Source organism: Argiope bruennichi, chromosome 9 (genome assembly GCF_947563725.1).
Source record: "Argiope bruennichi chromosome 9, qqArgBrue1.1, whole genome shotgun sequence".
In the NCBI taxonomy this organism is placed as follows: Eukaryota; Metazoa; Arthropoda; class Arachnida; order Araneae; family Araneidae; genus Argiope; species Argiope bruennichi.
Window position 1 is genome coordinate 92,250,534 of NC_079159.1, and position 27,689 is coordinate 92,278,222.

The 27,689-nt window shown below is 25.6% G+C and overlaps 1 protein-coding gene across 3 annotated transcripts; it reads left to right on the top strand.

Moving 5' to 3' along the window:
- The first annotated feature begins 1,783 nt into the window (after positions 1 to 1,783).
- Positions 1,784 to 27,410, top strand: LOC129984526 (CCR4-NOT transcription complex subunit 2-like). Of its 3 annotated transcripts, none has more exons than XM_056094425.1 (14): positions 1,784 to 1,940; positions 4,011 to 4,071; positions 5,135 to 5,315; positions 8,207 to 8,305; positions 9,895 to 9,954; positions 11,713 to 11,828; positions 14,361 to 14,462; positions 17,890 to 17,973; positions 19,201 to 19,235; positions 19,873 to 19,975; positions 21,413 to 21,569; positions 23,938 to 23,999; positions 24,595 to 24,760; positions 26,345 to 27,410. In XM_056094425.1, the coding sequence occupies exons 2-14, from the start codon at positions 4,014 to 4,016 to the stop codon at positions 26,580 to 26,582; spliced, it is 1,461 nt and encodes a 486-aa protein (XP_055950400.1). In that variant the 5' UTR covers positions 1,784 to 1,940; positions 4,011 to 4,013; the 3' UTR covers positions 26,583 to 27,410. The 3 variants fall into 3 exon arrangements, with proteins under 3 accessions (XP_055950400.1, XP_055950401.1, XP_055950402.1); XM_056094426.1 differs by having other exon boundaries at positions 24,610 to 24,760; XM_056094427.1 differs by lacking the exon at positions 14,361 to 14,462.
- The last annotated feature ends 279 nt before the right edge of the window (positions 27,411 to 27,689 follow it).

Genomic DNA, 27,689 nt, shown 5'->3' on the forward strand with positions numbered 1-27,689 from the left:
CGATTTTCTTTTTAATGATTACAATACTTTCTTTTTGAATAATATAATCTTATAACTTTCAACGAGCAATTCTTATATATATATATATAAATTTATCTATTTCATGCATCTCTGAAATGGCTCTAACCATTTGGTGAATTTCATATTTAAATAAAGTTTAGATTTTACACAGACACACAAAAAAAATAACTTTTTATTACTAAATATTGACATGACCTGCTGTTGACTGCTAAATACTGACATGACCAGCTATACATGACCTGCACAGTATATCGGAGAGAGAATAATGACTATGGTTTGCCATGCATTTTTCTCATGTTCGATACTGTATTTACAATGCAACTAGATTTCGCCTATGACTTTAAATTAACCATAGAGAAGAATTTCATTTCAAATTTTACAAAAAAAAAAAAAAAAAAAAAAAAAAAAATGCCGAGCTTAACTTAGTATTCCAGATATTCTATTCTGAATTATCGCTCTCCTAGCTTCAAAATAAAACGTTAATGTAATTAAACTAAAATTTCTGAATATTTCACTTAAAAGAGAGTCGATCAGTATTCAGCCATCGCAAAATGTGTGAATCACTTTGACTATGCAATATATGACAGGGATTTCGAAAAGTAAGATGAATAACACTTAGTCTGTGGCGTGTGATAATGAATGAACAAAAGACACTTATGAAACGGGTTAAAGGGCTTCTATTATATGATTCCCTCCCCAAATCGTCAACTATGATTTAGAGAGGATCGACAACGTTCGTAACAATGACTTAAAGAGGGTCAATGATGTTCGAAGCATGATATGCTATATTTGTTCCCTTCTACGTATTTAACAGTAAAAAATGTCGTAAATGCACTACTGTACTATCGTTTCCATATCATCTTTCAAGGTAAATAATTGGACATACGCTTCAGCGTCCCCTAAAGCTACATCTATATAGATATCATTGTCACCAGATCTTTAGGTACTGAAGTGACAAATCATTTGCAGTTTCGTCATTAAACCAAATCGGAAGTATAATATATGGGAAAACCATTGCATTTAGTCTGTTTAAAAAAAGCAGTTGTCATACCTTAAGGAAAAATTAATTTTCTGCCTGAAACCCTTCAATATATATCTTACTTTAAAAACACTTATATTTATATTCAATTCTCAGATTTTTCACGCTTACATTTTGTTCAGAAATTTCATAATAATAATAATAATAATAAAAAGCCCAATTATGTATTTTTTTTGGATATAATTTTTTAAAGGGTAAATTTTTTTTTGAAATTAGAAATTTTCTTACATAAAGTGAAATGTGCATATATGTATGAAATTATATGAGCATATCTTTTTTTTTATGCATGATTTGATGTAATGTATTACCTTGCTTTCTTCTGAATGACAAAAAAGATACTGCGGTCACTTTAATTATGGGCTCCAGATTCTTTTCGAGAAAAGAATGTAACTTGTAACGTTTTCGAAATTTTTAATCATTACTGATTTCTGGACATTCCTTTCATTGACCCCTTTACAAATTATCTAAATTACTTTATTTACTACATTATGTAAATTGATCAAATATAATCTTGCAAGGGTAAAATTTAACTTTCATTCACGGTTAGACATATTAAATTGAATTAGTAAAGAACTCCATGTATATTCTATACAATAGAAACATTGTAATTTGCCAAGAAAGGTTATAAAATTGATTGCTATTTGTTCCAACATACTGTACTCATATTTCAAGACTGTACTCGATTTTTATTACCTTCTGTAACCATGTTGCCAGAAACTTCCATGACACAGAAAAAAGTAATTAATTCAAGTCAAAATTATCGGTTCGTTCAAAAATTTGGCAACAAACTCCGTCATCCGTCTGCCTTCATAGTAATTGTATATAGTCTTTGGTTTTATTTTTATTAATAAAGTTTATACGAAATAGAGATTCTATCTAGGTAATAAACCGATTTCAGTACTTTTTAATTCTAATTGCATTTATATATTGTGTTATTTATATACAAATTACATTGGCGTTAGCTACTTGATTAATATTATGCTTGCCTAAATATTGATAAAATCTACTTGTTGTCTCTATGATATGCATATATATTTTAATTTTTTAAAGTTTTGAACAGATGTATGTAAAAATTATTTAAATCAACAGTAAAAATTTAAAATTCCTGTATCTGTTTCATCAATTGCATAGAAGCGTGAAATCAGGTTTAACCAGTAATTTTCTTTAATTAATGACTTTTTCGTAAAATTATCAATAATTTTTCTCAAAATAAAAAGAAAGCTAATAAAATTTCAAATTGAAAACTTATTAGATATTTACCATAAAAATAATCGGTTCATCATTGCAGACTATTTTATATGTTGTGGTTGATTGTATCGCTCTTGTCTGCAAGTTTATCTTTTAGATATCAGCTGTATGAAAGTTTCTAAACAATTCCAATTCAGTGCTTGCTCAAGACTGATGATGCTTTTTGTAATTGAGCTATATGATTTCGAATAAATTATTTTGTAAATGTATTATCTTTAAATATTTTTGATATGCTTCATTAATAAAGTTTCTCCTAATGAAAGGATTAATATTTAAAGAAAACAGTTAACTATTTTATTACAATTTGAATTTGAAAGGAAAAAAACACTGGCACTAAAGCATTTCCAATAAACTGTAAAATTTGTGGTTCAGAGTTTTGATGCGCCAATAACATTTTATATTTAATAATAATATTTAACATTATTAGCAATGCTTATTTTTTATGATCTGTCTATGAATTTGTATTAAATTTAGCAGCATTTTATGTATCATATGCATTATGCAGTTTTTATGATCCAATAGTCTTATATGATAAAAATTAAATTTAAACTGCTAAAATGAGTAATTTGTAACTATTTTTAAATCTTGTAATGGCACTAATCTTTGTTAATAAATGATAATCTTTTTATAGAGATCATGAATTTTCTATAATCATTTATAAAACTTTTGTGAATGTCTTATAATTGTTTATAAAAAATATAAATATTTTATTATTGTGTATTAAAAAAAAAATTATTTACTGTTTAATAATTTTAGTTTCTTTTTGCATTGCCTATTAATAGGTTTTCAAAAATTACTTGATTTCATGCATGATTTCCAATTTTTCTATAATTGTTTTCAATTTAAGATGTTAAATAATAATTTTTTAAAGAGCTTTTAAATAATTTTTGCATTTATATCTTATTCAGAGTGATTTGAAAGTTAATTTTTTATATAGTCACTTTATTTCCTGCTTATTATGGTCACTTTATTTATCCTCCCTGCTTTTAATTTAAATTATATTTAATTTGCCTGAACTATTGTCGATTAAATTAGAGATAATATAAATTTTTTTTAATGTTATGTACATATTTTACTTCTAAATGTTAATTTTTATTTCTAATATGTAAAACTGTTTATCTTCAAATAATTTAGATATTTTAATATTTTAAACTAAGTTTATTAAGTGAGCTTACGGTATTCACTGCTTGGGATGTCATTACCCTTAAAATATTTGCTGTAATATATTAGTATTAATTTATGCAAAGTGATTAAAAATGAATTTTATTATTTAAAAAATTATTAATTATATGCATTTTTTTAACAAGTTGATTTTTGATTAATCTTTTGAAATTTTTTTACTAAAATTATTTTATTTAGAAATATGTACATCATGTACAGAGAAAGTGACTTACCTTTCATTTCAAACATTTTGTTTCTTAGGGAATCAAATTAATTAATTTTGATACTTGTTGTTATTTACAACTCCCATGAATTTTTGCCAAAAAATTAAAAATATTGCGAACTGCAGTTGCCAGCCTTAAATCTGCAACAATTGAAACTATAATGCAATCTGTTTGGCAGAATCTTGGCATCTTATATAAAATTGAGTTTGGCATAATCTAAAAATCATCAAGTAAACCAGGGGCTGTAAATATCGACAAGTGCATTAATTTTGTAATTCTGATATATTGTCAGTTTTTGTAATTATTTTCTGTTCTAGGTCATGTCAAGTGCAGGCTCGCATCCGTTTGGTTATGGTCCAAGTGCCAATAACAGTTTAAGTAATATTATTTTTTCTTTGTCATTTCTTGTGAATTTAAAATTAATACTTCTTTTAATTAAAGAAATTTACAATTTTATTTCTTTGTAATAAAAATTTAATATTGAAAAATCTATACATTTTTGTGAATATTTAGCTTTATGTTAAAGAATTTTGTACTTTTGTATTAATATTTGTTTAATATATTATAATTTCTAATTGAATATTAAATGGTTATAAAGGGCTAAAAACTGAAACATTTCTTATTTTAATTAAGTTATAAATTAAATTTTTATAAAATAAACATTATCCATTTATTCCTTAGAAATTAAAAGTATGTTGGGTTTCAAGCTTGATTAATTTTTAATGAAGAGTCAAGAGTTAAAAAGTGATTCAAACTTTTGTTAAAAAAAATCCTACATTTATATTTTTATATTAATAAATATTATTCTGATGGTAATCAACACATTTTTCTTTTGCTGTTATTTAAGCAATAATTGGTATGGTTTGGAATATGACAATTGCATTTCCTGATTTGATATAATTTATCATAATCTGATTTCTTGCTTTTCTAAAAATATTTAAAAATTATTTTGGGAAAAAAAAATTACTCAATTTTTTTTTAGCAAAGACAAACAATTGTTTGATTTGACAAATATAAACTATTATTAGAACTAAATAATTATTAGAAAAAATTCACTTATATAATGTGACAATTTATAATAAATATGGTTCCATTTTTTTTAGACATGTGGGTATATTCTTCAGTAGTTTTAAAATGTCTTACAATAGTTAAAGGAAAATAAACTAGAAAAGCATAATAATTTTAAATTATTGAACTAAGACTTTGCATATTGGAAATGTTAATTTATTTTTTAAGAATAACTTGATTTGGAAGGGGGGGGGTTGTATAATTAATAATTAGCTGGAAGAATGTCCCAAATCTTACAGTCTTTCAATTACTAAATGTAGATAATTCTTCAATCCTTTTTACTTGGTTTTACAATTTTTGATGAATTATAGATTCATAATTTTTGTTTTCACATTTTTTGCATTTCTTTAAAAATTGTGAATATTTTTTACAGGTATGGGTACTTTAAATCTTCAGCAACAGCAAAGAAGTTTAAGTGGTCAACAATTTTCTTCCAGGACAGGTGGAAATGGTACTCATGTTCAAGGTCATGTAACACCTACAAGTTCTGGGATTCCCAGTTATTCACCATGTCTTCCTAATAGTATGCCTCCTCAACAACCTTCTCCAAATAGGTTAATATTATTTCTTTTAACCAACATTTAAATCTTTTTAGTTAATTTGATGTGTCATGCTTGTGGATGCGGAATTTTCTAAATCTTTTTTTTTTTTTTTTGTGCTTTCTTAAGTTTCAAAGTTGTCTGTATCAGATGACAATACATATTTTAATGTTTTCAGAATTTAACTATAAGTTAATCATTAATTAGATTAAATTTTGATTCTGTTCCATTGAAATTATTTTGAGCTTTAGACAGATATGATCTCAAAAGATAGAAAATAATTAAAGTAACATTTCACCTCGTTAGTACTCTAATAAAAATGTGTTTTTAAAAACCTTTTAATTAAATTTATCATTAAAAATTTTAAACATCATCTCGCAATTGTATTAAACCCTATTTGTCAGTTTTTGGTTTGAAATGGTATATAGATTTTGATTTGTATTCTTATCTGATGGACATTTTATTATTTTTTGTTATATTCTGTTTTGTGGCATAATTTTCAGATTGTGGGAAATATTTTTAGATTTTTTATTGTACATAGTACAACTACCTAAGTACAGTACTGTATATTGGTGGTTTCCTTTCCTAATTGGATTCTTCTCTAAAACTTGAGTACATTGACACAGTATAATTTTTTTTAGTTCTTTGTTGATTTTGCATTTTTTTTCACTTTTTTTCTTGTAATTTGTTTTGATGTTGCTATTATACTCAAATTTATTTAATGTTTTTAATTTATCTTGATTTTGCTTTTAACATCTATTATCAATTGTCATGAACTCATGCATGTGGCAGAAGATTTTTATGTTTATTTTGCAACATTCTTTTGTCACTGTTATGTTTAATGCCTGCAAACCCCCCCTTTCAGTCTCAACAATTAATTGGGGTGGACAAATGTGCTTGATTATTTTATTAGTACATTTTTTTCTTCACCAAGGGCTGTATGACTAGTTCATTTTTTTCAATACATACTTACTACATTGTGCAAAATTAGCTGAAAAAGGCAAAAAGAAAAAAAAAAAAGTAAAAATATTTCAGTTTATTAATCCAACTTAAGTGATAAACAAATAAGAATAAAGAGATTAGATTGCCATATTGTATAATGAAATATTGAAGACAGACATCATTCATGATGTTATATTTTCAATGCCTATCAGTATCGGACTACATTTCAAAAGACATAAATAACTGTAATTTATGATATTAGCATATGAAGCACAGTAATATATTATTTTGTGACTATTGGAAAAGCATAGTTATAAAGTAAAGTCATGGAAACAATCACAAATCCTGTCAATGATTTTGATTAATTGATTGATTGATGAAGGTTTAAACTGATCTCCTTATTATTTATCAAGTTATCCTTTTTGGTTATTTAGATTGAGATCTCCAAAAATGGCAATGACCTAAACAATAATTCCAAATGAAGGGTTGAAAAGTGTAATGATTTCCGTTTTGTTCATAAATGCACAAGAGATAATAATAATAATTAAATAAACACTTTAAGGGTGAATGTAAAAAGGAAAGGGCCCATGCACGTTTAAGTGATACATAATGAATTGGATTCAAATTACTAAATAGAATGAAATTCCTATATAATTTCTTTGTTTTGGAAGCATTCCAATAATCCTTACAAATTATCCATGATATAGTTTTTAATTTTTTTAATATAATGAATAAGTAAGTTATTGGCTTATTTACAATACCACTTGTGGCTATAATTGTTATTGTGAAGTGATCATCCAGCTCATTTTTAGATTATTGGTATGAACTTTCACCAAGAACAGTCGCCAACTCTAATATTCAGTGAATTGGATATTTAATGCCATTTATAAATTTTGATTTAATATTTGTGCATCTCGGCACCTCTGTTGAAACTAAACGGTAGGTAAAAATATTAAGTTTTACTCTATGTTGGAAGGCAAACTGTATGAGCAGTTGCATTTTCTGTAAGTAAATGTCTCTTTTATTACCATCACTGTTATATGCACTGCCTGTTACAATTTCATGATAAAATAAAAATAAAAGCCAAAAAATGTGGTTTTTTTTCTCCCCATGGACCTTTTCATACATCACACTTTTTAGAAAAAGGTGAGTTGCCATGGGATTACAATCGTGTTGCTAGTAAACCTATATGATGATGCTTAAAAACAAAGAAAAAATCTACTTGATTAATTAAAAAAAGAACCACATCTTGTTATCAAATAGAAATCAAGTACTGGTTCATGTTTATAGTAATGCTGCTTTTATGTAAAATTTATTTTCATGATAAAAGAATTTGCAAAACACTATTTGTAATTAAAATAAGTGTTATTCTAATTTCAAGTCAAAATTCTGTGTAACCTACATTTTTGATATTATTTTTCTACCTATTTAATATGGTCACTGTCCTCCCTTCCTATCAGCGCCACTCAAAATTTGAACATCAAATTGTTTTTGTGTTTAACCGTACATAATAGTAAAAGCAACTACTAAAACTTATGTTAGGAAATGAGTTTGTTAGGATTATCCTGAATTACTGACATTAATCTTGGGTTGATTTTTAAGAATTACTCGAGTAAAATTTAGTTTCAAGCAGGATAGATAGTAGCATAGAATAAACGCTATTTGGAGAAAAAAAAATTCTGACTTTTATTAAAAAAAATTATTTTAAAAATTGTGCATACATGCACACAAAAACACTTGGGGTTGTTTCCCCCTTTGCATAATATTTTAAATCTTGACTGTCATTTTATGTTTGAATTTGACATGTGATATAGAATCTAACAATATCAATATCAGAATTAAATCATAATTTGGAAGTTTATCACATTAATGGAATTTTTAATGTGAAACTTTTTAATTGGAAGAATTTGCTACATATATGCTTTCGTCCATTTTCTGTAAAATTTTTTCATTTATTTCTTTAGTCGAAGTATGCTTATGAGTTCTCGACCGCTACCAAGTCAGAGGTCTATAACGTCTCAAGAAATGAAGAGAATAGTAGGAATTGGAGGTCCTTTGGGAGGGTGAGAATTTTTGTTTTGTATCTATAGGAAAACTACATTATGCATTTAAAAATGAATTTTTGAATTTTGTATGAAAAAAAAATCGGAAACGTCTATACATAAAATGTAATGTTCAACAAATGTTAATACAAATAAAATGAAATAGCTACTGCTGTTATTTTGGAATTTTTATCTGACACATTTTGAATTGTAGTCCCATACAAAAATTGTCCATTTATCCTTGATTTGCTTTCAACTATCAGTTAAAAATTTTTTTGTGTGAGAGTAAATGTTATATTTTATGATTTATTGTTAATTTTTTTTTGAATTATAGTTTTGTCTTTTATATCGCATTTTAGTTTCTCAACTTTAATGCTATTGCAATTTTGCCTAATTTAAGTACAATTTTAATTTTCCAAAAACGTTTTTTCCAGAGTAATTTTAGTTCCTATGTTTTTGCTTGATTCTTACAATTTTGTCATTAAAAACAAAGTATGAATTCTTAATATTATTTTAAATACTCTTGACTATTATTCTTTAATTATATTTGGTATTAACTGAATATTTTGTTTTTCAGTTTATTTTTCTAAATGAATTAAAATCATATGAGATTAAGTATACATATAATGTTATAAATACAATTTTATTAGGGAATATTAAAACTGTCTATTGTCAAATTATAAAATACCAAAATTTCAGTTATTTGACTGTAATATGATTTATACATAGCTTGAAAAATGAAGTTTGTTAATTCACAAGCATACCATCTAAGCTTTAAGTCATTAACAATGACCAATTTTTAATATAATAGGCTAATGTTTTACTTGGAATATTGATATAATAAATCAAATAGGAACTTAATGGTGTTTATTTCTTTTTTTAAAAAAATATTCACATTCTATGATAAAAAGCCCCCACTTCTCACCTCCAAAAATTAAATTCTGAGAAAAACTTATTTTACATCATAAAACAAGACATTTGAATTGCCAATTTTTTAAAATCTTATAAAGCTGGAAAAAGTGGGAGAAAAAACAATGAAAAAAAGAAAACATAATGTAAAAAAGAAAACATAATGTAAAAAAGATCTCAGGTTTGTTTGACTACTTATACAATTTCAGTTTGAGTTCAATTTAATGTTCCATTATTTATCTTTAAAATATTATCTTTTAACATACAAATAGTTGAAATGTGACACATATTTAATTTGTTTATAGGAAATTATATATGTGCAAAGCAGCAGTGATTTTTAAGCAAAATTATTACACCTAGTGTTATAATTTAGTTTCACTGGGGAAAAAATATTTAAAATTCTCTAGCGAAGAAAATAGGAGCTAAGGAATTATAAAAGCGAAGAAAATGAGAAACAAATATGAATGGAGATTTTCATATTGAATATAATTATATTTCTTTTTATTCAGATAGAAAATACTTTCTATAAGTGGTTTTCATATTAAAATTTAAATAAAAAATTCTTGTGTATGTCTCTGGTAATTAACCTTGATGGGAGCATTCAATTAAATTTTGTTAATGATATTGAATTGTAGTTATATTTTGGAATAATTTTTCATGTAAAGAAAAATTTCATAATTCATTGTTTTTATTTCAAACAGAAGTATTCCTACATCAGAAGATGCTTTTAATAAAAGGGATAGGAATTCTATGTTTAATGTGTATGTATAATTTTATTTATCATCAGTTGACTTTAGTTCTTATTAAAATTAATGTCTCTTTCAAAAAGTAGTTTAACATTATTATAATGAATATTTTTTTATGAAGATTTGTTGAATGTACTTTAAAGAACATTTATTTAATGAAATTAATTTAATATTTCATTTGCATGAATAAAATTTATTTCATGTTTTTGGCAAAGTAACAATATTATTTTAAAAAATTTGGATTACATAGAAATGCATTGATATTTTATTATAATGTAATTTGAATATTTTCCAGTGGTATTTTTGGAAACTGCTCTCTGAATGAATTGTTAATTCACCTTAAAATATAAAATATTACCTGTTCATTGCCTGAGTTAATTTTAATCTTAACCATGATCAGGAAACACAGAAAATGTATTTTATATTTTCAAAGGATGGCTTGCATAATAAAAATGCTATAACAACAACAAATATATATAATCCCTCTGTTTCTAAATATAATATACATTTTAAAACACATTGAAGATTATTGAAGCAGGTAAACAACTTGGTAATATATCAATATAATTGATCAATAACATTTTTGAAAAATAAGATTTTAATTAACAATAATTTTTTTGACAATTGTGAAAAGCTTTTATTGCTTTTAGATCTTACTCTGTGTAAAATAAAATAATACTTACTTTTATTAGAAAATGGAAAATTCTAATAAAGTTAGTGTTATGTTGCATAGAAGAAATACCAAATTAATATAATTAACTGATATTACTGCAATAGTGTATTACAAAGATTTATAACTACTTAAGAAATCACACTACCTAACAATTCTGATTTAAACATTCTGAATCTAGGATTCTTCTGCTCCACAAATTTTTTGTGATATAATTTTTCACTAAATACAATTTTTTTGTGATATAATTTTTTACTAAATACAATTGATGAGGTAATTGAATGCATTTGATGCATGCATATTAGATTAAAAAAAGACATGTTTGAGAATGTTTTTGTAACATTATAAATGTATGGAATTAATTATGTTGGCTCTAGAAGTAAATTCTTATAATAAGGCAAAACTGTCACAAGGGACAGTTTTCATCCGATATAATGTATTCCCAAGATAGATGCCCTGGGGAAAGCTACATTTCATTTCAGTCAAAATAATTTTGAATTTTATGAATGTAGATTGCCAGTAAACATAACCTATTTGAATGAAATTGCAATTTCTTCTAGATGTGTATCATCTATTCAGACAAATGGGGGAAAAAAAGTACCATATTTTTGAGTAGATGGAAGTATAGAATTTTGTACTCTTTTTAGCTTATAATTTTAAAGTGCATTTAAATTTTGTAATTCCAGTTGGTAACATTAAAATTGGATAAATTCTGAAAAAAAATTGTGATGAATTTATAATTTGTGGAATTTAAAATGAACCTCAGTAAAACGGTTCTTGAAAATGTTGATATTTGTGTTTATCTTTTTATATGTATATGAAATTTTGCAGAGGCAGGGGATAGATTACAAAATTAAAGGTCATTGTAGAATTATTTTGATTCAAAATTCTTATACACTCACTCTAAGAGGACAAATAAAAAGATTTTGCATATTACATTTATTTACTGAGAGGGCATATGATAGAAGATATTACAAATTTTTTTGGAATACATTTTTTAAAAGCTTTTGTGATAATTCTAAGAACTAAGTAATAATAAAAATTGTGATAATAATAATAATAATAAATTATCTCAATGTTAATGATAATTTCTTTTTCTGCAGAAGTTCCATTGCAGCTATGACAGGACGGACGGGTTTCTCTCAAAGTAACCGAGGCTTTCCCCTGCAAGGTTTAATGAATAATAGCATGCAGTCAAATATTATTTCCACGAGTCCAGGTAATTTTGTTATTTTAAATGAAATTTCCTATTTGAAATATTATTTATTGTATTGCTTTCTATTATTTAAATACTATTTTTTTCCTATTTTTTTAAAGCATCAAGAGCATATTGTTTTTTAATGTATTATTCTGTGCCATTATAAAAATAGTTTTCTATTTTAATTAGTCCCCCCCCCTAATATTTTAGGTCTATAATAAAACAATTTTAAGTCTTTTTTTTAGAAGACGTTTTTGCTTTATTTTTTAAGTTTTTTTTAATAGTATGGACCCTTTTCTTTAAAGGAACCCCAAATAGAAATAACTAAATTTTTGTCAACTGAACTTGTATGGACAACACTGATCACTGATCAGTATTAGCACTAAAACAGAATAATGCCGATCTTTCAGTTTGTTGATGATTGGGGTTCCATTAAGAAATATATACCATGAATTTTTTTTGAGTATCGGGGAGTTTTTTCTTTTATATTTTTATATGCAAAGTTTAGATTCATAGATAAGATTGTTAGTGCAATTATTAGCAGCTTATTCAAGTTATATAATTGTCGAAGCCATTTTTTATTTGTTTACGAGTATAGTTGATATGTTATATAACTGTCTGTTCAAGAATATGGATTTAACTTTACTTAAATTTATAAAATTAGCTAAGATTAAATAAATATTCAGTTATTATTTCTTTTATTTTTTGTTATAGTATAACAAGAAATGCAAATGTGTTGGTTTTTTTTATTTATTTTTGCTTGAGAATGAAAGTTTTGAATATTCTGGATTTATATTTAATCATGTTAAACATAAAAATTGTATGATTGCATGTTCTTGATAAGCTTGTCATTTAAACATTTCATATTCATCTCACATTTTAGCTGTCATTTTGTATTTTCTTTGTGTCTTTTGTACTTTGACCCTCTAAGCTTTTCTGATCTGTTCTCTTTTTGCTTGTTTCTGTTTTGTGTTGTAAACTAATAATTTTGTGCTCCATCTTTTGGGAAAGGATTTCTAACTATGCAACATTAAAATTTCCTTGACAAATATAGAAAAATAACCCACTAAAACTGGAAATTATTTGTAATGAACAGAAAAGTCTAAAGCTTCAAGGGTTGAAGTACTTTATAAAATTTTACTTATTTGCTAATTAAGTATAATAGTGAAATCTGAAATTTAGAAGTAATTTGGATATTTCCCTTTGTAATCTTGTTTATTAATAGTGTATCTAATACAAGATAATTACCAAGCTTCTTTACATTTTGACAAGGCCATAATAATAAGAAAAGATCATCAATAATTTTTATACAGTGTATTATCAGGTTTGCATGATTGTGATAATAGACCCTGTTTTATTTTGAAACAAGTTATTTAGGATTATTAATGCACAAACTATTTATGATCACTAATTTGTGAAAAAAAACCCGGCAATTAGCAATGATTCTGCTATAGATCTTACATTAGCTGTTATGTTTTTGTGCAATGAATTATTTTGTTGCAATATTCAGTGATACAACACTTTTTAGTTCACGGTATCATTGCATGAATTGTTTTTTTGTTGCATGTTACCTTCAAGTGGTGCTTTCAGTTGCTTTATAATTCTTTTTTAATGCAATGCATTGATAGAAATTTTGCTTGTTTTTTTGAAAACACTGCACTGTAACGAAATATAGATGATTTTTTTTAAGCATAAGATTAGCCATTATCAAATTTTTAAGCAATAAAAACATTTTTTTGAACAGTGATAGTAGAGATGTCTAGGAATTAATAAATTTTATTCATATATATGCATCAATCTTGTTGGGCGCATTTGTCAAATTAATGTTGATGTCTTAATAATAGTTGAAATATACTTGGACCTGGCACAGGCTGACTTCTATGGATAAGTTATTATTATTATTAACGATAATTCATTAAGGAAATGGATTAAATGAACAGTATCTTTCCTCCGAAAAGTTAACTATTAAATGTTAATTTTTTTGGAGGAAGGAATCTTGGAAGACCAAAAATTGTTTTTTAAAGTATTTGGAGAAGGCTGCAAAGAATGTCTCACTGATTTAAATCTTTCTTAATTGATGATATCTTGCCTTCATTTCTGCTGAATCTTCAAGCTGCTCATAATTCAGGATAGTTATCTTTTATTTTTGGCAGTATTTTTGTAGGAGGCTGATAGGTCTCCAACACTTAGATTGATGAAATGTAAGGTTTTTATATATCTGCGTCACCTTTATATCTTCTGATGCACCAATCATAGAATCTGAATTTGTTAATATAGGTCACAAGGTTGAATGATAATTTCAATTTCTTACTAATTATCTCGTCAAAATATAAGGAGTTTGTCAGTTGTTTTGTAATCGGATGTTTAAGCATTACTTCTGTAATTTTTTTTTTTTTGAAAAACTACCTCCCTCGTGCATTAATTTTCATTTCATCAGAATGAATTGGCTAAATTAAAAAAAAAAAAAATATGCATGAACTAGTTGAGGTCTGATCGTAAAATTCTGTTCTAAAAAAATGAAATCCTAATTTAAAAAATTCTTTCCAATTGTAGCTTTAGACTTATCCGAATTCCCCTCTCTGACAAACCGAAGTACACAAGAGAATTCCAATGCAAGTATGTCGCACAATCCGATGGCCGGACGACCTCCTTATGGTAAAATATTTTTTATTATCGTGGCATGTCTCTCAGGCAATCTTTGACAATATAGTCCCCTTTTCTAAAACCTCTTTTTGTTACACATTGTTTAAAAATTACATTTAATAGCTATTGACAGTATTTTTAGTGTTACTTGTGTCTTTTTGTAAAGAAATTCCTTTTTTTTCGTACCTAAAAGTTTATTTCAGCTTCAGTTTTTACACTTTCAATTTATCTGAATTTTTCATTGTTATTTGTACTGCTTCAAACTGTTTTCTCTTTTTTCTAAACTTTTCATTTTATGGAGTTTTTGTTTGTTTTCATTTCTTTTCATCATTTATGTATGTGTATATGTGATAACTACTTCTTTTATGTGAAATGATTTACCATTTCTGTTATTTTCATTCTGGCATTTTCCACCATTTTGAATTTAAAATATCTGTGCAGGATAAATGATTCTAATTAATCCAACGATGTGAACCTGATTTTCCTTCTTTTAAAGTGGCATTGGCTGTTTCAAGAATACCGTTTTCTAGCTGACTTGAAGAAAAGATGTCTTCTAGTGTGACTGAATATTTGAATCTATTATTTTCATGTTTATTCCCCCTTCTATTTTTTGATTCCTAGTGGTGTATTCTCTGATATAATATAATTGTTGGATCTGCTCTCAAATAATAAATATTTATTATAATTTTATTCAAGACATTTCATATATGATCTTGTTAAATGCGAAGCAAACTTTCTTTTACCCTCTATACAGCTAAATATTTTGATTTGAATAAATTTAGCTCATAAAAAGGAATTTTTAAACTATCTAATTCATGACTTTTGATATGTATTAGGAACTTCGAAATTTCAAAAATATTTTAGTCATTGAAATTCAGAAGAATTTATAGATAAGATTAATCTGCTTTTAAAGCAAATAAGATTAAAAAAAAAAAAAAAAGAATGAGCCAGTCACATGCAAGGGTTAAATAAGCCAATTTCTAGTTAGAAATTGATTGACTTTTTATTGTAGGAACTCTTTAATTCTTGTTTATTACTCTAGACTTGTCTCACTATTTTTTATTTTTAAACAATTATCATAACTCAACATTAAATTTCATATTTATCATTGGTAATTTAGCTTAATTTCTATTTCGGTATGCTTGGCTATATTTATTACTACCATTTCTCTCTTTGTTTGACTCTGTAGAATCCCTAATGAGTATTTTGCTGATTTTTTTTTTGTCAACTTCACCTTCAATCCCTCCCCCTCCAAAGTTTTCTCCCCCTTTTTTGTGACATCTGCATTAACAAACTTTTGGCCAATTGGTTGCTTTGGAATAAGAAGTTTTGAATGGAAGAGGATTGAATGTGATTGATTTAAAAAAAAAAATGTTTTTTAAAAATATTACTTTATTTGAAATTATATTTAAGTTGTAGTTTATTTGCTTATGTTTATTAATTTTTTTCGTGAAATTTATTCAAAAATTTTATTTAGATCTTATTCAGACTAGAAATCAGCATAATTCTTTATTATTTTAATTCTGTTCTGATGTTTAATTTATTATTTCTACTTCTAAATAATTATTAAACATTTGTACTTTTTAATATATACCTTAATTTGCTCATAATTAATTTTTACTTATGTATTTTGTTGAATACTTTAAATAATCATCTTATATAACAGTGTTTAGAAAAATAGAAATGATATTTTCATCTTGGATTATCCTGTTACTTTTGAAGGAACCATTTTCATCAGAATATTTTTATGCAAGGTTTTTTGTGGAATCAAGATGATTTTCATTCTATACCAATTTCTAACTAGATTAAAAAAACGATTAGGCTGGTTACTTTCAGAATATATTCACTTTTTTATTGAAAAATAAACTTTTACATGCACTTATGTAAAATTATATGTTCAGAAATATGCATTAGGTTTCATTTTTGATATTTTATTTAAATGTGAGGTGAGAATTGATATAAATAGCTGAATGCTTCTTCTATTTTGGATTACTATTTGTCTTATCCAGTTATTTTGAAGCTGAATAAAATTGAGATTATTTTGCATATAGGTTTTTTTTTTTTTTAATTCTAATTTTCTTGTCAGGTACTTCTTTGTTAATCACACAATTCTTCAATAAAATGTTTAATTCAGCGTTTAAAGTTTTTTTCAGCTTTTGACATCTTATGGGTTAACGAAAAGTTCCATGCCCATTGTTGGAGAAAATGAGTAACAAACTGAATTTTTTTTGATTGATGAATTATAAAGAATCTTTTAGTAAAAAACTTATGAAAACTATTACAACTCCAGTAATTTTCTAGATGAAAACCTGTTGAGTATTGGAACTTAAATTTTAGAATCTTGACATAATTGATGCTTAAATGCAAACTATTTTTGTAATTGGCTGATTTTTAATTAATACCGATGCTAAATTCAATATCGGCCCATTTTAAAAATAATTTTTTATCGTATCACTTAATTTTAATATAAAATCACTTATACTTTGATTCAAAGATAAAAATGAAGATATTCAGATAATTTATGAATAACTGAGATACTTTTTCTGAGTTGCTGAAGTAGCAAAAATAATCTATTGTAATCTACTGTTTCAAATATATGAATGCAGCAAATATATTTCTAACAAATATGTTTCTTGTTTGCCAACTCTGTTATGTTCCATTTTGTAGCATTGGACATGGATTGGACTATGTTTAACAAAAATATCAGAGTTAGATTTAATTTTTGGACAATTTTAGTTCCATGAGGCCATATTGTAAATGAAAACGGCAGGGGGAGGGGGAAGCTATAATTTATATCTAATTTAATCAAAGAAAATGCTATGCAGGAATTTTGGAATGATTAAAATAATGGATACATTAATATTTATATAAAGAATTTTTATACATATTTCATTTTGATTTGTAATAGTTTGTAAATGATGTTTTACAAATGTTTTGATTGTAAAGTTTTTCTGGTATATATATTTTTTTATTCAGTTGCACTTTGTTGTTAAATTTGTGATTCTGGCTTATTTTCCACATACAAATTTTTATGGCTAGATGATGTTTTTTGGATTTCTTTTTGTAACTGAAAAGTATAATGAGTTTTAAAAGTTAAAAAAATGCTTTATTTCAGGAGGGGGAAAAAAAAAAAAGATAAAATATGCGTGATAAATCTTTTATTTTTGTTATGTGAAATTTTCTCTTAAATTAAAAGAAATTATTAGCTTATATAAATTAGTAGTTTAAATGTGAAATTTTTAATTGCATTTTTTATTACGAAGGCAATATTAATTTATATTTCAATGAAACATATTCCAAATTATAAAACTTTTGATAAATTCTTTAAAAAGTTTTTTTACTTAGTATTTTTTGCTATATTAATTTATTGAAGTAAGAATGCACTAAATGACTATAATTTTTGTTTTCCAACATTTAATTATTTTTTTAAATCTTTCAGTTGGAATGGTTAAACAACCAACAAATGAATCCAACGAATTTCAAATACATAGTGAAGACTTCCCTGCACTGCCAGGATCACAAAGTAAGTTCTGAGTTTTTGACTACCCCCCCCCCCTTCTGTAAAGGATGTTCAAAGGATGTTTCTTGATTTTTGTGACGTATTGCTGAATAATACCTTATATAAATCAGTTTCTTATAAATTCTTCTTATTATAATACTTTTTCTTAGTGAAATTTTTTTATTTTATTTTTACGTCATCTTTTTTTGATGATACAAGGGGTTTAAATGAATTAAAATTTTAAATGATAATAGCTTCTTTAAAACTTTTCTTGGATTATTTTTAATGTTATTCACATTTTTTTCAAACATGTGATCCGTTAGAAAAAAAGCTGTAGACTTTTATTTTTTTTTCTGTAATGAAAGGAAAATGACATATTAAATTACAATGAAACAAAATTTTAAAAAATTTATGTTTGCTACTATTAATTTAATTACTCGGATCGAATTACTGCATCCGAACAAAGTAAATTTTATTAAATAGAGTTTCAAAGCTTTTTAAAATAACTTTTATTTTTGTAAAATGGCTGAATTAATAAAATGTGATTGATTATCTATGCAGAATATTGATTATCCCTTTTATTGCATTGTTTAGCTTTAAAACATACACTAAATAATTAAACAATGTTGAGCTTCTCATGAGGGAATGGGGACTGTAGAATAATCACTAGTTCATTTGACTTTTTGATCTGCTGTTGAAAGTACAAAAATTAATGATATTTTTCAAACTGATTTGTACTTAAATTTAATAGTGTCATGCAATTAGTGTTTATTTTAGAATTGTAGCATGAAAATAATCCATTTTATGGACTCATTTCTTTTTTTTACCAAGAGCATTTATGTTTATATGATTAAAAAAAAATTAGTAGATTATATTTACTTGATAAAATTTTCAGAAATTCATATCTAGAATAGTAAAGAATTTGAATTTTTCACTAGATCCAAATGGATTGTAAAATATAAATGGAAAAATGCACTCTGTTTTATTTAAAAAAAATTGTTTTTGAATATTACATGTTTCCAAGAATTTCATTTTTCACATAAGATTTAAATCCCAATCTTTAACATTATATAATGTTTATATCTAGTTTATTAAATTCTACATGATTTTAAAAATGTCATTAATATTTAAATAAAAAATATATTTTATCTAAAGAATCATTTTTTATCACATTTGTCTTGCCTTGAAATGAAAATTTTTTATTTATATCAATTGCATTTTATTTGAATTCAAATGTATTTTGAATTCCAGCTCAAGAAAATAATCAGGAAAATGTAAATAAATCAGTGAGTATTGCTTATAGTATTATTATTTTTATTTGTATTTAGAATAAATGAAATTAATTGTGTTTATATTGCATTTAAGTTTTGTCATTATGAAATTTTTTGAATTGGCAGTGATCTTGGTTTTATTTGGAATATCTTTCAGAATATTGATTCTTTTCCAAGTGGTCGGTTTTCTTTTCATTCCACATATTCAGTTCCAGAGCCTGTTAATTTATAATTTTTTTGTAAATATACAAACAAGTCAGAGTTAGATATTATTTAGATAATAAGATTCTATAACATAGCCAAAATGCTATTTATTCTAATTTTCATATGAAACTCGTTCGGTCGAAATAATTGACTTCTTATAAGATCAAAGTAACTGAACATCTGAAGTAAAATTATAAGTTTTTAAGAACTTAGAAGTTTTTTAAAAAGTACTTATTAAGAAAAAATGATCAGTTCAGGAATTTTTTAGCTAGAATGGAATAGATGTCTTTATAAAAAAGCTGAAATATAAAAAAAGTTAATCAAAATATAAATTAAAAAAAAATTGTTCTTATATGTGACCAATTGCTATATTATAACATATTTTTTATTTCAGTTTATTACTGCAATTACTTCTGTTTGTAGTAATTTTGATATTCAAAAATTACAGGCATCAGGGAGATGTTTAGGAGAACCCTCAAAAGATTCTAATCATTTTACAAACGACAAATCTAATTCTACTCAGAAACGAGGAATTCAAACATCTAAGGATGGTAATCTTTTTTCTTTATTGGTATTTATTATTTTTTTTTGTATTATCCTGGTATATGAAATAAGAAACACAATTTTAAATACTGAATTTTTATTTCATAATAATGTGTATATTTTAATAAATTTAATGCAATTTAATAATATGCCTACACATGTGTGCAATATTTTTATAAAAAGGAAATGGGCTAATAATAAATGACCAATATTGTTTGAACATGGCTCTTAGGGCAGTATAGGTTAACGTATAATTTCTTGTTTAGATATTCTGCAATTATAAATTAGTTTTTCCATTACTGTTATTTTTTGAAGTGTACAGTTTCCTATTTGAGTCCATTTCAATTTACATGTTTTAAAAATTTAATTGAAGGTTAAGCTAAGTATTATAAAAATATACTGATTTTTGAAGAATCAATTATTTATTGCGAAGAGCATATTAATCATTCTGTTTTAGTGTTGAATATTCTTAATTTAATTATAGTAATCTTAATAAAACTCCCAATTTTCCAATTATTTATTTAAAAAAATTGATATAATGAATTGTGTAATAACCCCTGTTTGATTTTATTTGTATCTTTCACATGCTTAAAAATAGTAAATTGATAATATTAATTTAATAAGAAAATATGCTAAAATAAAGTTTAAGAAAATATGTTTAATTAAAAAAAAATCTGGAATATTATGGAATTTTTTGTCATGAAAATAAAAGAAATCAATTAATATTATCATTAAAAGTAAAAGGTTATATTGATTGCATTTTTATTAATGTAATCGCATATAAAGTATAAAAAGAGTATTAAAATTTACTATTTTTCCTAAGTTACATACTGATGGATGAGAACATATGTTTACATAAAGGGCTATTTAATAAAAATTCATTTTCATCCTTTATCATCCTTATCATAAATCATCATATCATCATCCATATCACTTACTGTAAGTGATAATATAACATTAACATAAACACAAAAAGATTCACTAAATGTGCTAATGTTAATTAACTTATTGTCTTATGTATTGAAATGAATGAATGAATGAATGTTTGTTACTTCTGTTTACAATTTGTAGTTTGGATACTGGAAAGTATATTTCTACTAAATCCTAAACACCTTTCTTCACTTTCCCTGTCATGTTTTATATTATCTCACTCAATGTATTAAACAAATTTTCAATATTTTCATTTCTACCTTTTGATTATTACTTTTTTGTAATGTATTTTAAATGCATTTTGAACAGGCTTTTATAAGTTAAAGTTAATATAAGATTGAATTGGTCAGAAATTTTTTTATTTTAAATTTGATGCTATATTTGGTATGTATTTCTCCTTCGTAAGTGCATTCTATAAAAAAGATGTAGAATCTAGAGTCTGAAAAATCTATTCTATTTATGTGTTTGCGTACTAATTGCCGAAGTGGGGATTTTACAATTTTGTGTTTTTATAGGTCGAGTAACAAACATTCCGCCAGGTATGGTAACAGACCAGTTTGGCATGGTGGGACTGTTGACATTTATTCGAGCAGCTGAATCTGATCCCAAACTTGTTTCTCTAGCCTTAGGGAGTGATTTAACGACCTTGGGACTGAATCTCAATACAACTGAGTAAGTTTTATTGCTTATGCAAAATTCCATTAGTATTTGGGAAAGTATATTACCTAGTAACAATAATGCTTTTTTAAAAGAGAAAGAATTTCTTCAGAGATAGTCAATCATAATCGTAATTTTGATTGGGAATAAAAATAAAATATTTATTTTCTAATTAATTTGTTTCCAGTATGTTCTAATTTCTTTGTTCTGATTAATTTATTCCCAATATGAATATTTTAATTTTTTATCATTATTTTGAAATATACTTTTTTACTGGTGTTCTGCTGATTTTTACATAAAAATCAAATTGTAGATGGTAGTAGTCAATTGTAGATGTAGTATCCAAATATTTAAATAATTAAATTTCAGTTTTAAAATAACTATTTTTTATAGTACATTTTCTTTATTGAAATGCAATGCCATGCATAATTACTACATGATGTGTGAAGTAAAAAAGCAGTAACAAATTGGCTAATGATAATTTTCCTGGTAATTTATAAACTGCATGGATTAATTTTAATACTATTACTTGAAATTTACATTTTTATGTATGTTAGGGAGGGGGCATAATTAAGTAATTTAAAATAAATACAGGAAAAGTGAAGCTAGAATAATTAATTTATGTTAATAAGCACTATTTATTTTTTTCACGCTTTTTAAAAAAATTGTAAAGTAAAAAATAGTTAACTGGATTAAAACTTAATTAAGGTAAAACAATATATGAAATGCTGAAGTTCATGATTTGAAATGGTATTAATGGTATCAAGTGGTATTCAAATACCAACTTATGCTACACGATATTTTTACGATTATTTTGCAATGATTTATATACTCATGAGATATTTCCACTGATGTCAAATTTTTATGACCAATTATTTAGGGTGGGGACAGAACTGGAAATCAGGAGCATCAGGAAAATGTCTGGGAAATTTGTCGATAATAAGGGAAAACATGAGTTAAAAATCTGGTAAATTTATAAAAATATCTAAGAATCATGGAAAATTGCCAATTATAACATTTCATGTCGAGTAATGTGTGCGATTGAAAGAGCAATAAGTGGACGAATGTGGGTAACAATAATCTTAATGAAACTTTCAAAAAGTTCAGTTTTCACTTTTAGAAGAACAGAAGAGATTAATAATCTTTTTTCATCCTGCTGTTGCAACCTTGTAATGATGCTATGTCATTGTTAAAAAGGATATTTTTTCATGACAGCAGTAATGTAGAGAGAGAATTTTTAATCAATAAAGATTGTCTGTGGGAGAATATGAAAGAACAAACACCCATTGCAAGAAAAATATTTTATGACAGCTTTTAAATAAATGGTGAAATAAATAATTTTGAAGTGTCGAAACAGTTTATGTAAAGTGCACAGAATTCACAAGCCAAATATGAAGAATATTAAGGGAAGAATTGAAAGGAAGGAAAAGAATTATGCAAAAATTTGAAAACAAAAACTTAAGTAGAATATCAATTTAAAGAATTTAAAGGGGATAAAAAAAATCTTGAGGCAGCTCAAGAAGAGAGTATAAGGGTTGAGAAAATAACTGTAGGTTTCAAAAGCTTTTAAAACTTTAATTCACTGGTTGTTTAAAAAAGCTGTACTGGTACTGGTTGTTTTAAATCAATTGTTTTATTAATATTGTAATAATTCATGTTTCAATTTTGAATCTAATAATTGCTTGTAATTTTTTGTATTTTAAGTGTACTAGACAAGCAATTGTTATTTTTTACTGGGGTTATTATCTGTAAATTAGTAAGTCTAATGAAGACGTAAGATGCTAATTATCTTACAGATAATTATTATCTTGTCTAAATTAATTGCTCTAAAGGCATAAATTTTTTATTACAATAATTATGATTCGTTAAAGAAAAAAGAATTAAGTAATATTTTGATAGTTTTTCTTGCTTAAATCTTTGCTGAAATATATATTATTAGGTACATGTAATTAACTATTTTTATATTTTTACTGCAACAACTTATACAAAAAGCTGTAATTAGTAATTGAACTCTTTTAAAATTTTGAGCAAAAATGATAATAATCCTTACTATTAATATAATTTAATTTGCATTGCAAAGAGTAGTTTTTAATGTTTCATAGAATGCTTATGCAGTTTTAGAAGCAAAGCATTCATTTCAATTTTATTTTAAATGTATTTGAATCTAAGGCATTTCTCAGTTAGTAAAATTCTTTGGTGTTACATTATTTTGGTTTAAATGGGTAAATTTTCATATTAAAATAGATAGATAAAGCAATTATCGTTATTTGAAATAAAAATAAATAGTAAAAAATAAATTTGAATAAAAAATAAATTTTTTTTTTAACTTAAAGTGTTTATTATACTTTTTAATGATAAACATTTTTTTTTTTTTTCAATCCAGAAATCTGTATCCAAGTTTTGCTGGTCCTTGGGCAGAGCATCCGTGTAGGCCACAAGACATAGGTATTGATAAATATGTATTAGATTTTTTTTGCATTATTATTTTTATACATATTTTGATTTAGTCTTTATTTTATAAATATCTACAATTAATTTTTTGCAGTGTTTTCTCTGATTATTTGTTACTGATAAAACTAATTCTGATATTGTTTGTAAAAACAATTTTACATAAGCTTATTCTTTGTTAAATTCTTATGTTCTTTATGCATTTTTCTACTTAAATGAGTAATTGATTTAAAAATACTGTATTCTTGAATTTAACAAGTTGCCTTTGACTTCATGAAAATATGAAAAGTGAATATTTAGACTAAACTTTCTATAAATGATGAAGAGTGCAGTTTATGTGATTAGCAAGTTTTTAGATTTGCTATTTTAGTTTGAGCCTATTTTGGTTTCATAGAATTTATTGAATATTTCTCTAGAACTTTTAAATCTTTTTTCTCTTTAACAATTTCACCAGGCATGTACTCTAACAAACAAATTGTTTTGCATCATGTATTCATTAAATTAGTTGAAATGATTGTTTGATGCATGATTTGTTTCTTATATGTACATTTTGAAAACTAACAAAACATGACATAAAACTTATGTAAAGAAGTGGGTTTTTTTCCAGACTATCATGTTCCATCCGAATATTTGGTAAATCAAAATATTCGAGATAAACTGGCACCGGTGAAGTTAAATCGATACGGTGAAGATCTATTATTTTATCTGTTTTACATGTTCAGTGGGGATGTCTTACAACTAGCGGCTGCAGCGGAACTGTAAGTATATTTTATATTTATGTTTACAAATTAAAATTATAAATATCTTTGTTGAAATAGATATTCATGAAAGTTACGAATATTTATTTATTTATTTTTTTTTGCAATCAAGAAAATTTTTTAGAGATGCGTACTTATCAAAATCAAATAAGGTAATAAAATTTCTTTCATGAACAATTCTATATGGGTACTAATATATTATCCTCATTTTGAGTATAAAAAAAACTTGGAAATTTAATTAAAAGAGTTGTTTGAAGTCTGGCTACAGAAGTTATAATAAAATTAAGTAGTTGTTGCAATGTTGATTTAATTCAATATGATAAAATGACAACTCTTAACTTGTTCTTGGCTTTTCATGTAGTACTGTTTAATGGTGAGTTACATTTGTTATGCAATGAAAGAAACTTTTGAATAGTATAATAATTTAGTTAAAAGGTTCTTGAGGGTTGAATTTGGAAATATTATATTCCTTTTTACTACTTAATAAAGATCAGATCATTATTGTATGCTGACTTTGTTGTACTGATAAACAGGTTGCAAAAGAATTTTGTTATTCAGTCAAATTTTATTTGTATAATGTGATTGTATATTGTTTTTGATATTAATTGCAGGTCTGCCCAAATAAATATATAGTATAATTCATTATATATATATATGAATTATTAAATAAAACATGTTTTTAAATAAAAATGTTATAATTATTTCAAGCATAATTTTTAATGATTAAATCATACTAGAAAGAGTGTAAAAATTTTCTCATGCAAATAGAGAAATCAACTTCTAGTTATACAAAATTATATTTGAATAATAATATAAGCTTGATACTTATGAATGATGTGAAGTATTGATAAATTCAGTTTCCAGAATTTTGATAGTTGCATCTAATTAATATTGATAGTTTTGAAACTGAGTTGCTCTGAATAGATTTTTGAAAAAGATTCACCTGGTAAGTTGGGAGCTTGATGTCGATATATTCAAGATAATAACATTTCAACTTTCCCTCCCTTCCAATTTTTTATTTAATTTTGTGTAGTTATGTAAATGAAAGAAAGTAGACAAAAAGGCAACTGATGAGAGCCTTTCCCTTGGAGCCACTTTAATTTTATCTATAATTTTTAAAATATATTGCTACAAAATTTCAAGCAAAAATTGCTTGTTATGGTAAGACTAAGAGTTCAGCTTTTGGTTAACTTTTTTTCCTTTATTAATAAGGTAGTTGTAGCGAAATGAAAATCTCACCTCCATCCTCATCCTTTCAGCTGTATGATTCATCCTGAAAGTCAGCCAAGACTTTCATCCTTTCTACAACAACTCTTTTGCTAATTCAGATCCAATCAAAATTAATGGGGTAATTATGATTGCAAGAAAAAAAAAAGGACAAAGAGAATTATGTATCTTTTAAATGTGGTGTGGTTTCTAGGTTCCATGACCATAATTGGAAAATCTGTGCAGAAATTTTCTTAAAAATTGTGTCTTAAGAATCATTGCTATAGTTAGTCATGTTATAAATCTATTTAATGTTGTCAATTTCCCCCCTGTAAATTGGTATAATTTTGTAAACTTTCCCCCTTTGTCTCAACATAGGTATAATCGAGACTGGCGATTCCACAAGGATGATAGAGTATGGATCACCCGAGTTCCTGGTATGAATCCAACAGAAAAGTGTCAGTCTTTTGAGAGAGGGATGTATTATTTTTTCGATGCAGATAATTGGCGGAAGGTGGCAAAAGAATTCCACTTAGACTATGAAAGACTGGAGGAGAGACCAAATGTCCCCCCTGCAGTGTCCACCCTCGCACCCTCTCAGACAGTGATGACGTAGAACTTTTTTAATCTTGTCATTAGTACAAAAACAATAGGTTCAACATTTGAGTCAGCGAAATGTTACAGAAATTTACTTACTCATTTTGTGCTCTATTCTTTTGTACCTCATTGCTTGCAGCACATGGATCGCTTGTATGCGGGGTGATGCAATTGCGGATGAGATTTCGATACTTTAATATTGGTGAATACTCTTTGCAATTCTTTGTTATAAAAAATAAATTCTATGTACTATAGTACTGCATATAGATTATGCATCCATATTTTGCTTTATATTATGAATTATATCTTGTTGATTGCTCTATTTAATTTTATGATAATTATGACATCTCCTGAATGCAAGACTAGTTAATGTTTTATATCCAGCAAGCGAAGGACCTATGGACTATGCAATGCTTTTTATCCTGGCTTTTTTTTCTAGTCTGTGAAGATATTTTTAAACAGAGCAAATAAATCAAAGTTCAACTTTGGTGACGTATTCTTTAAATACTAAACACTTTAAATGAAAAATTCTTTTTTGTATCACCCTGCATCATGCAGTTATTGAACTTTGATAAATAAAGAGGGTAAAATTTTTTTCTCCTTTTATATCATTTGATGAAATGTGTTCAGTAAATTTTTAAGTATGGTCCAAGCTAATTGTCAATCGTTTGCTTCTGTTTTACATTATTTCTTTTGTACATGCTGCAATTCAAGCTGATTTCATATGTCCAAAAAAACATGATAAAAACGAATCATTGAAACTCCTGTGCTGTAAATTTCTATTTCTTTCATAAGTGCTCATCATATTTTTGTAAATGAAACTTCAGTAAAATTATTGCAAGATTAAGATTTGTTTGTGTGTTCATTTTTTATCATAGTTCTTTTATTATATGATAGTATATTTATTCACGAATTGATTAGTTTCTTAAAAATCTGTCTTATGGGCACATTGTAAAAAATGCAACAGTCTTAATTGTGGTGAATATTTTATGCATGAATACATAATAGCAAAATACTGCTTATTTCAGTATCCTGAAATGACCACTTTTTGACGATTCTATCTCACTAAAGGGTGAGACATGGAAGAATGTGTACCTTTTGGGAATTAGCTTTATTGCTAAATGTA